At 50.1% G+C, this 11,300-nt stretch overlaps 1 protein-coding gene across 1 annotated transcript; it reads right to left on the reverse strand.

Annotated features, from left to right (window-relative positions):
- Nucleotides 1-1,024: 1,024 nt before the first annotated feature.
- LRRC25 (leucine rich repeat containing 25) lies at nt 1,025-5,309 on the reverse strand. Its single transcript, XM_037504413.2, has 3 exons — nt 5,119-5,309; nt 3,766-4,543; nt 1,025-2,155 (listed from the first exon to the last, which is right to left on the reverse strand). Exons 2-3 carry the CDS (start codon nt 4,533-4,535, stop codon nt 1,987-1,989), a joined length of 939 nt encoding a protein of 312 aa, XP_037360310.1. The 5' UTR covers nt 4,536-4,543; nt 5,119-5,309; the 3' UTR covers nt 1,025-1,986.
- Between the last annotated feature and the right edge of the window lie 5,991 nt (nt 5,310-11,300).

Below are 11,300 nucleotides of genomic sequence, written 5' to 3' on the forward strand. Positions count from 1 at the left end.
CCTGGAGAAAGAAAAAACTAGGGGGAGAGTTGGGGGATGGATATTTGAGGCAGAAGAAACAGCAGGTGAAAGACACTGAAGTAGGAATGAGCAAAGCTGAGGTGGGGGGTGGCCCCCAACAAATCTCATGGATGTTGGTAGCAGTGCAGGTCTACTGCAAAAGCGCTGGGAAGGCCTGAAGGGAGTGGACACTGTAGAGGGCTAGTCTGATTTATGCTGAGAGGACAGAGGACTTGGGCAGGAGCTGGAGCAGCATGCAGGGTGCAGATATGGGGGTGCAAGGCAGATGAAGATTCTTGTAGGTCCACTGATCTGTTCCAGATCACTCCCAAGTGTTAGGGACCAAAGGATCTCTTAAACTCAATACTAGGGCCCCCCAAAGTTTGCAGATGCCCCACTGAGTCTCATCCCTCAACATCAGCTGTTGCCTTTGCTGGAAACTGCTGCTTTGTGCCTTTCACTTCTCCAGGCTGGTTCTTGCTGGCCTGATCCCCCTGCCCTCTCCTCAACTACATATGCAGCCTTCAAAACCCACTGCATATTTCCCTCCTACATGAGGCCATTTTCAAACTCCTTCAGTTGTCTCCCTCTGAGAACCCCGGCTCCATCCTTTCCTCCAGCATAGGTTTGACCTCCCAGGATTGGGAAGTGTCTGTGTCCAGCTCTGCCTCCCCTACATTGGGGACTTGGCAGGAGCTGAGCTGGGATCAGCTGATGGAAAACCTAGCTGAAGCATAAGCTTGAACAAACTCTTGAAATACACTGAGCTCTGAGAACTTGGCTCTCAGAATGAACGGATAACTTGGCTAAAATAGCCTTAGATGCAGCAGACCTCTCCTGTCTAGTCCGCTGCTCCCCTCAGCAGTGTACTTCAGTCAGTCTGCTTGTTCTGTTCCCCACTCTGTCTCTGGTGAATCCTCTCAACCCCTGCCCCTCCCCCCCCCGCATCTCTAGCCTACACCCCAGTTCTTCTATGCAAAATTTTTTTAAAAGATTTATTTATTTATGCATACAAGAGCTAGGGTACAGGCCAGAGTTGTTGGGGGGAGATGGGGTGAGAGGATTCACCAGAGACAGAGTGGGGAGCAGAACAAGCAGACTGACCGAAGTACACTGCTGAGGGGAGCAGCGGACGAGATAGTAGAGGTCTGCTGCACCATGTGGTTAGCTCCCTGGTCAGCCGGGGATCAAACTTGTGCTGCAGAGTCTGTGGCTCGCTTCACATTGTGGTGCTTAACCCCTTGCGCCACCAGGGAGGCTCTGCAAAAATTTTTTTTTAATTCTTTTAAATAGCCTTAAAGACCAATTCTAATCATCCTATTTAGTAGATGGGGTAACTGAGGCCCAGTTATTGCTGAAGTTAGGACTGTCACCCATGCTTCCTGAGAATGGCATGGGCAAAGGCAGACAATGAAAACTTTAGTAAAGCATGGCAAGCGGGCAAGAGGCTCAGATCAGAAGGGCAGATGGATGGAAGAGGTCATGAGTAGCAAGGCTGGACCTTGAGGGCTGAGGCTCTGGGAGCAATGGGGAGCCATGTGAGCAGGGAAGAGATACGGATTAATGAATTATAAAGTCTTCCAGGGCTGTCATGGGCTGCCCTAGGGGCTGAGCCTAGATAATAAGGGTCTAGGGGGACCCTGTGAGGAACAGATGGGAGGACAAGAGTGGGGAGCAAATTTGGGTGTCTCAGAGTGCTGGTCTCGGGAGCTCAGGAGTCTCTCCTAGAGCCAGCAGCCCAGCAGCCCCTTGCTTTTATTTACTGAGAGCCATTTGCACACAACCAGGAGGTTGATGACAGGGTCCCCACATCAACCCTCCTGTCCTTGTTTTAGGGCCTTTCCTGCTCCCCTTCTCACAGCCAGGGAACTGAGGAGGGGTCTCCCTGGGGCCTCAAAGGCGGCCCTTGATTGCACCATTCCTCAGATGGGGCGATGAGGCCAAGGAAGAGTCGGTCTGCCCCAGACCACCCGGAAGGCAGCAGACTCACTGCCCAGGCATCACGTACTCCTCTTCATCCAGGGAGGACAGGTCCAGCCGAGTCCGGCCCCGTGGGGCCTGAGCCAGAGCTTGCACATTGCAATAGACTGGCTGGGCGTCCTGCTCGCCACCCTCGTAGTTCATGTAGAAGTCACTGTCCTCTGAAGTGTGGGGCCTGTAGGGACAGATAGATGTGATGGGGAGGACTTAGGGGCCCCTCGGGACAGCTTCAAGAGACAGAGACAATTTTAGGCAGTTTAGTTCATGCCTAATATTTACAGAGGAGGGAAGTGAGGCATGAGCCAGCCCAGTCCAACTGTTTCTGAAGAAAGGAAGTAGAGGCCCATGATTTAGGGGAGACTCTGTGGGTTCAGCATTATATTATGCTACGGTCCAAAAGCCTTGAGCCCATGGTAGGGTTTTTTCCTTTCTTAGAGTTGATATAGTTGCTCATTTTTTTACATTAAAATTTAGACCTCTGTTTGCTCTTTAAAATCAGCAGCTCTGGTCACACCAATCACGTGGACACAAGTGGCTGGAGTCAAACCGAACCTGCCCCTTTAGATGGGAAATGTTTTTGCCACATCCCCGAAGCAACTGACTTTGTAACCTTGGTCTACAAAGGAGATAATTTCTTAGGAATGTCATAACTATGGCAGGCAAGACCCCAAAAGAAGAACTGCCTGCCCCTAGACTATCCTAACCTTCCCCCTCCTCTTATAACAAGGGTCTCTATGGGTAGTTGCTGTCTATCAGTCATTCACAATTTAGTATGAATAACTGATCACATAGATGGTTGCTTAGGGATGGAAAGGGCTGTAATCAAAGTTTATATGCTGCCTCTACTTCTCACTCACTGTGCGAGCATGGAAAGTCATTCCCTTTCCTCCCAGACCCTCCCTTTGTGCAACAGTAAAACAGATGGTATGGGAACAACACAATCAATTTTAAATCATATTTTTTGGAGGAGACTGGCCCTGAGGACTTGGTGACGGTGAGGTTGAGGCAAATGTCAGAATACCAGCTGCCTCTGTGAGCCTAGTGCCTTCAGCTCCCTGCCACAGACCACTTCTGCTTTTGAATCTTATTTGCGTCTTCTTTGCATATTCTCTCATTTCTCGCCAACAGCATTTCCCACTGGCTTCCCCACCTTGTGGATTCTGATTGCCAAACCCAGCCATGATGCGGTTCCCCTCCAGCTTGGATCCTCCCAGACTCCTCCAGCCTCATCTCCAAGTCTTGCCTTCTCAAGCCCCTTTCACAGCTTTCTCTGTTCCCTTCTACCTCTCAGCCTTCACCGCACCCCCCACTCTGTCCCCCACTGGTGCCACCTCCTGAAATTCCCTCCAGTCTCTCATCCAATCTGAAAAAGCTGAACCCATCTAGAAGTGTCAGGGCTTCATGAGGAAAGAGGGACACAATGGCCTACTTAGCCTCTCCTGTGTGTCAAGGGGAGATGGAGTAGAGGGCTGTCCCCATTTTACTGGGACAGAAACAGAAATTCCGAGTCCCAGGTCACAGGAGATCTGAACCCAGGCTGCTGACCACCACCACGGAGCCCCAGCTCTGTCTTGAGAGGGAAGCTGGTCCCATATGCAGGAACTCACTTAATTCTAATCCCAATCCCTCGAGGTGGGGTATATTATCACCGTTTTACAGATGAGGAAACTGAGGCCCATAGAAGTAAAACTACTTGCCCAAGATCACCCAGCTTGCAAAAGGCAGAGATTTGAACCCTAGTCTTCTAGCTCCTGAGTTTTGCAGGCTAATGTGTCACTCACTCACCTGTGTCCAGCCCATGGTTGGTGCCTGGCAGTTGGCTCACCCTGGAACATATTCTCATAGTCAGGCGAGGAGGGGCTGGGCAGAGTGGCAGCTGGAGGCTTCGGACTAATTGCCCGGTTACTATACCGAGGCTGCCGATTCAAGCCAGGCTTGTGACCATCCTGAGCAGTCCATGATTTGCCCTGGACTGGATTACTAGATGCCCGGCGCCTCCGAAGTCTCCAGACTAACACCGGGCCAGCAATGGCAAGCACAAGGAGCAGGCTTCCACTGGCCGCCAGTGACCCAATGGCCATCCCACTCAGGCCAGAGGGGCAATGGAAAGTGGAGAAATTGTGCCAGGTGTTGCCTATCCTGTCCAGGCACTCCAGGTAGTCAGAGCAGTTGTCTTGCCTGTCCTTGTACCAGGATTTTAGGTCACACCTGCAGTCGGCCTGCAGTTTAAGGTCACAGTATGTGGCCAGCTCACGGTCCACGTCTTCCAGTGGGTTGTTTGTCACATTCAGGAACTTCAGCTCATTCAGCTCTTTGAAGAAGGACCACGGGAGTTTTTGAAGGCCATTCCCAGACAGGTCCAGGAGCTTCAAGTTTCTGGCCTGCAGAGACTGGTTCAGGGGCAGGCTCAGTCCTCCGCCACTGAAGTTCAGGCATGTGTCCGGGAACTCTTTGGTCCAGTCAGCCTCTAAGGACACATTGCAGGACAATCCCTGGCTGCCTGGATTCTGTAGCAGCAGCGGCAACAATAACACCCATGCCAGGGCGTCCCCCATTCAAGCACCTAGACAGAGACACCGGAATCCAAGCCTTGAACTCAGCCTGTGGTAACCCTTATCGCCTGGCTTTATTATTGGTTTTTTTAATAGCTCAGAGCAGCTTAGACCCTGGTTAAAATGGTAAAACTCAGCCCCTAGTTAACTAGTTTTTGCCCCAACCTCTGTCTCTCCCTCCAGGAATGGAAGACCAGAAGACCTCCCCACCCCCCCAACCCACCCTACCCCCCCAGCCCCCCCACCCCCCCCAACTCCCACCCCAATCAGCCCCTTCCCCTTGTGGCAAATGAACCCCTTTCAGCTCAGGGGTAATAACAAAGTGAAATCAAGGACTGAGTTGCCCACTGCCGTATCCCCCACCCCCATTTCGGGCACCCTCATTGGCCACTGGCTACGATAGGGCCAAATGCAATCGTTGCCCTGAAATGGCCCAGCTCTGCGGCTAGTTGTTTCCTCCTCCTATACCACAGCTGCTGGGAGCTCCCTGGCCCTGCCCTGGGGTGGGGTAGACACTGCAGGAGAGCACCCCCAGCTCTAGCCTGCAGTCCCTGCACAGACCCAAATTCTAGCGCCTCTGTCCTACCTTTCAGGTCTCACCAGCACCCTTTGCCTCGGCAGTGCTGAAAGACTCCAGTGCCCAGGGGCAGCGCCCGGGTCACTTGAATGGAAGCCAGAACCGCCGCTGGGCACACTCCACGGACCACCGTAGTCCCAGGCGGTCTTTGGGCTGTGCAACCTGAGACTCGCTCAGAGGGAAGAGGAACTGGTGTCCGGGCGGAGTGCAGAGGGGAAGAATGAAGACGAGACCCGCCCCCAGGCAAGGCCTCAAGGTCCGGGGTTCTCACGGGAGGGGGAGTGACGGCACAGGGTCCCACTTCCCTCTTGCCGAAACCCAATAAATACACGTACCCCGTAAACACCCCCAAGTGACAGTTACTTCATCACCTTGCTTCCTGATCTCGTTTCACTTGATTCTCAATGCATTCATCTGTTCACTCAACACACATTGCCCGTGCTGGGCCCCTGCGAGCCCTCAGCATTGGCAGGTTGGGGAGGAGCGTCCAGTCTTAGGAGAGGACAGAGCTGGACAATGACATCCCTCCAATCCCATGGAGCCAGGGCAGGGCGAGAGGGAGGGACAGGGGAAGGCTTCCTGGCAGCAGCGGCACTGGAATTGGGGTTTCTGTACCTGAGTAGGAGTTTGCCGAAGATTCCTAAAACCTGCCTTTGACTCTACCACACACTGGAAGATGGCATTCATGCACAGGGACACTGCCAGACTGGAGAGTGCTGTGGGGGGGACATTAAGTCTGGGGCTTGGAGGATGAGTCACAATCGTAGGCAGAAATGAAGGCATTGCACATTCTAGGCAGAAGGCGGGGTGGGGGGGGGAGCTGGCTGGGGTAGTCTGGGTAGGAGCGTGGTCAGGCTGGAGTGGAGGGAGGAGGAGATGGTGGCTGGGGGAAGTCACCTCTGACTCTAGGCTGAGTGAGGCTTTATTCTCAGGGCCATGGAGAGCCCAGGCAGGTGTGTGTGCGGGGGAAATCCCTCTGGAGTGTGTGCAAAAAAAAACCTCTGGAGTGGATCCCTTGGATCCAGAGGGAGAGGGGTTTCTGAGTCAGACCCGAGGGGGAATAATAAAGTGAAATCAAGGACTGAGTGAAGGAAGGGGTGGCTGGGTAAGGGGGTCAGTTGTGCTGGGGAACCGGCATCAGGGAGACCAGGCTGAAATCCATTCCCATCCCTGACTTACTGGGTCGCCTTAAGCACTCTGTGGCTCAGTTTCTGTGAAATGGATACAATTCTTCTCCTGGGCCCCGGGAGATTGGAGTCTGCTCCCCTCTCCTCAGTCTCTACCCCTCTCCACTGCCAAACTTGGAGGAATGGTTCAGAGAAGCTGCAAATTGTTCTTAACTTACCTCAACATACTTCTAATAAGAAACTACAAGTCATGACAACTCTGAGAAACTGTTTTGACCATTCAGTCTGGAAAAATTCAAAAGTGTGATGACACCTGGTACACCAGGTGTGGGGAAAAAAGCAAACCCCTTCCTAATCCCTCCACACACACACAGGCCATGGGTGTGTGAAGACATGTGCCCATTGACCCAGCAACCCCACTCCTAAGATTCCCCCACATATTTGCATGTTTGCAAAATGGCAGGTGTGAAGTGATAATAGATGAACATGACGTGGTCTGTCTACACAGAGGAGTATCACTCAGCCATGACAAGAAGTGAAGCCCTGACACACCACAACATGGATGAACCTGAAAACATGATGCCGAGTGAGAGACACAAAAGGCCACACAGTGTGTGATCCTTATATGAACAATCCAGAACAAGCAGATCCAGACAGAAGTCAGATGAGTGGTTGTCAGAGATTAAGGGACAAGATATAGAGTGACTATTCAAGGGGCGGTGGTCTTCCTTTGGGTTCATGGAATGTTCCGGAACTAGATAGAGGGTTTAGCTACACAATATATATATATATATATATATATATATATATATATATATATATATATACTCACACTGAAAACTGAATTAGACCTCTCCTATCTCGCCCACTGCTCCCCTCAACAGTGTATTTCAGTCAGTCTGCCTGTTCTGTTCCCCACTCTGTCTCTGGTGCATCCTCTCAGCAACCCCCCCACCCCGCACCTCTGGCCTGCACCCTAGTTCTTGTATGCATAAATAAATAAATAAATCTTTAAAAAAATAAAAACTGCTGAATTGTTCACTTTAAAATGGTAAATTGTGTGTTAAGTTTATTTTGCACAGTAAAAGAGAAAGAAGGCAAAGGATGACATGACTACAAGATGATTGGTTGCAGCACTGTCTGTTATTCAGTGGGGAGAAACTGGAAAGAACCGAAGGGATTGGTTAGTTCAATAACAGCTCATCCATCCTGGGAGGTCCCAAAGAGTCAAAGAAATGAAATTATAAATCTCTAAGAACCAATAAGGTAAGACCCATTCATTTCTCCACAAAGTTTTAGCAAATTCCTACTGTGTTGGGCCTCCGTGGTGTCACAGAGGTTAAAGTCTCAGCACTATCAAGCTAGTCACAGCCACTGCAGCAAGAGTTCGATCCCCAGCCAGGGAGGTGACCCAATGGCACTGTAGACCTCTCCCGTCTCACATGCTGCTCCCCTCAGCAGTGTATTTCAGTAGATCTACCTGTTATGTTCCCTACTCTGTCTCTGGTGAATCCTCTCACCACCCCCCACCCCTGCAACTCTGGCCTACACCCCAGTTCTTATATGCATATATAAATAAAAAATAAATCTTTTTAAAAAATTCCTATTGTGTGGGCAAAATAGACAAAATCCCTGCCCTGTGGGGTTCTTGTAGCAGCCGAGGAGGTAAGCTACATGCAAGATCCATCAAGAAATACATATATTCCGGGGCTTCCCTGGTGGCACAAGGGGTTAAGATGCTGCACTATGAAGCTATCCATAGCAGCACGGGAAGCTGGGAAGTGACCCACGTGGCGCAGCAGACCTCTCCTGTCTCGCCTGCTGCTCCCCTCAGCAGTGTATTTCAGTCAGTCTGCCTGTTCTGCTCCCCACTCTGTCTCTGGTGAATCCTCTCACCCCACACACCTCTGGCCTGTACCCCAGCTCTTGTACGCATAAATAAATCTTAAAAAAAAAAAAGAAATATGTATATTTGGTGTTGAGGACTAACACAGAAAAAGATAAAGGTGGGAAGCAAGTAGGGAGGGCAGCAATGTTTTAAAAGGACTTTGAAAGGAGCCCTTATTTAGCAGGATAAGGTTTATTGAGCAAGGGGATGGGCCTCCAGGTGATGGACCTCTCCTGCAGAGGCCCTGACGTAGGAACAGCCTTGAGTGAAAATGGTAAGTGGAAAAAAGCAAGAAAAATTTCCTTTGGGTAAAACACAAAAACAAATAGCCATGGTTACCTCTTGGTGGCAGGCAGATGGGAGAATCTCACCATGTACTTTGTTATAGTTTGTATTTCAAGATCTTATCAGATAGAGTGGATGTAAATCACAGTTTAGTTAAAACACAAAAATCAGCCGTGAACACGTAAGACAGTGAGCTTTCAAGATGCAGAGAGGGAAGGAGGGGGTGCCAGCGCGTGTGGGCCTGGGCCTGGGTACAGGTGAGGTCCCAGGCCCAAGGCCATGGGAGTGGCCAAGGCCTCTTAGAAAAGGAGGAAATGAGGAAAGAGGAAGCGGCAGGCACAGGCGCCCCGGGGAGAAGTGGGGTTGGGGAAGGAGGGCAAAGGCCAGCTGGGGGCCTGGGATAGGGGTTTTGGAGATGAATCTGAGGAGGCATGGAACCTAGGATCTGGAGCATTGGGATGAGCCTGGAGTTCTGGAGATCTAGGTCCTGGAGTCCCGGGGTCTCAGGAGGGTCACACACATGCTCATGGCCACACACAGTGCCAGGTACATGCTCACGGCCACATCTGTCTCCCTGCCCTCACACCCTCCCTCTTGGTGGTTTTCACTGTCCTTTTACAGAAGAAGCAGCACAGAGAGATCAAGGGCATGATCTGGGGTCGGAGTCATGAATTGACTGGTTGAGTGTCCCATGGTGGGACCAGGATAGCTATACGGTGGTCTCATGATGCCCCCCAATTGCATTCAGAAAGTAAAACTTTGTTTACTCTTTAGAAATAACTACTTGAGGTCAGATGGTGAGTGACAATATATTTTAAGAAACCTCTAAACATCTTTGGAGGGGATAGTGTGAAAATAAAGTGTGACAGAGGCAGAGCAGCGTCAGCAAGCACAGCCTAGCTGTCACACCCACATTTCTTTGCTGAGGGGCCCTGACCACTGGGCCCTCCTGGGAGCAGCATGGACCACAGACCAAAGGAGAACTGCTGATGAAGGGCTCCGCTCCCTCCTCCCCTGGCCCCACCTTTGGGAGGGCCCTCTGAACCCAGCCAGAGCTGGCCATGGGGCTGCTCTTTGGCACCTCTGGCTCCCTGGAATGACCTCCCAAATAATCACACTCTTGAACTCCATTCTTAGGGGTTGTTTCTTGGGACCCTAAATGAAGATAAGTAGAGTGATATAAAGGAATAGTACACAGCTTCTCAATTTTAAAAACATTTAAAAATAATCCCAGTCATGAGTTGTCTTGCAGCAGGGACAAGTTCTGAGAAATGCGTCATCAGGCAGCTTCCTTTTGTGAACACTGCAGAACCATGACAGACCCAGATGGCAGGGCCTCCCTGGTAGCCTAGGGGTTAAGTCACAGCATTATTACCACTATGGCCTGAGTTCCATCCCCTGCCAGGTAGCTAACCCACCTTCACCCCACTTCTTCTATGCAAAAAAAAAAAAAAAAAAAAAAATCACCACCACCCAGATGGCACAGCCACTGTACCTCAAGCTGGATGGCAGAGCCAATCAGGACCACTGATACTTGTGGGATCCCTGTTGACTGGGCTGTCCCTGAAGTGATATATAATAGCAGCAGCCAGGCACCACCTCCTTCATTAATATGATGTGAGATAATCTGCAACTTGAGATCTGAACTGTGGCTATGGCCATTTTACAGACAAGGAATACTGAGGAATGGTGTGTTTGAGCTGCTAGCTCTCCCAAAGGAGAAACACAGAAAAAAAATCATCCAGAACTCCTACACCAAACACACACACACACAAAAAAAAAACCAAAAAACTTTGTTCCCATTTTGAGCTATTACACATCTTTTTTCCTCTTCCCTACCCCCCTTTTTTTTCTGAGAGGCCTACGTTGACTACTTCTTTTCAAACTGTGAATCTTTCCATTCTCTGCAAATCTGCATGCTGTTAAACCTTTTCTCCACAGCACTATTATTTTCCAACCTGCTTTCAATTTTCCAGTTCATGGTTGAACATGTCTCCCCAGCTGCAATGGCTGCAAAGCCTTGTTGAGATCGGAACTGTCACTACAGCCATTTTACAGATGAGGAATACTGACGTATGGTGTGTTTGAGTTGCTAGCTGTCCCAAGGCTTTACAGCCACTGAACATCCAGCTCTAAGCTGATGTGGTTAAATATTAGACTACACTGTGCTCTGGGACAACGCTCATTGCCCACAACCACCCGGAGGGTCTACAGAGCCATCCCCGCCCCCCACCTTGCAAATCTCCAGGCAGCTCACTGAGGCCCTGTTTGGACTTAACATCATGCTAGTGATTGTTCTGCGGGTTTGCGCTAAGGAGGTTATTTAGCTTGGTTTTATTTATTTTGTATTTGTAAGGTTTCCTTCGTTCCACAAATATTTATGAGGGCCTACTGGGTGCAGCAAAACGCCTGCGGCGGGGTCGGGGGGGGGGGGGGGGGGACCGACATTGCAGTTGGGGTGATGTGTTTGACCATAAACTGGAAAATTGAAAGAACATTGGAAATAATAGTGCTGTGGAGAAAAGGTTAAACAGCATGCAGATTTGCAGAGAATGGAAAAGTTCACCGTTTGAAAACAGGTAGTGAAGGTAGGCCTCTCTAGAAAAAAAAAGGGGGGTAGGGAAGAGGAAAAAAGACGTGTAGTAGTTCAAAATGGGAACAAAGTTGTTGGGGTTTTTGTGTTTTTTTTGTGGTGTAGGAGTTCTGAGCGATTTTTTTCTGTTTCTCCTTTTTGTCCTGAAATAATACATGAATATGTAAATATAATTTAGAAGCCAACTTGGGGACACAGGCAAGGTCAAGAAAAGCCAATTAGATTCCAAGCCAAAAATTTGTGGTCTTAAGAGCTTCTCCAAAGGTTTGTCAGGGAGATGCTGGGACAACACCCCCCA

This window comes from Talpa occidentalis, unplaced genomic scaffold (genome assembly GCF_014898055.3).
Source record: "Talpa occidentalis isolate TD23 unplaced genomic scaffold, MPIMG_talOcc4v2.1 talOcc4.12, whole genome shotgun sequence".
Classification (NCBI taxonomy): Eukaryota; Metazoa; Chordata; class Mammalia; order Eulipotyphla; family Talpidae; genus Talpa; species Talpa occidentalis.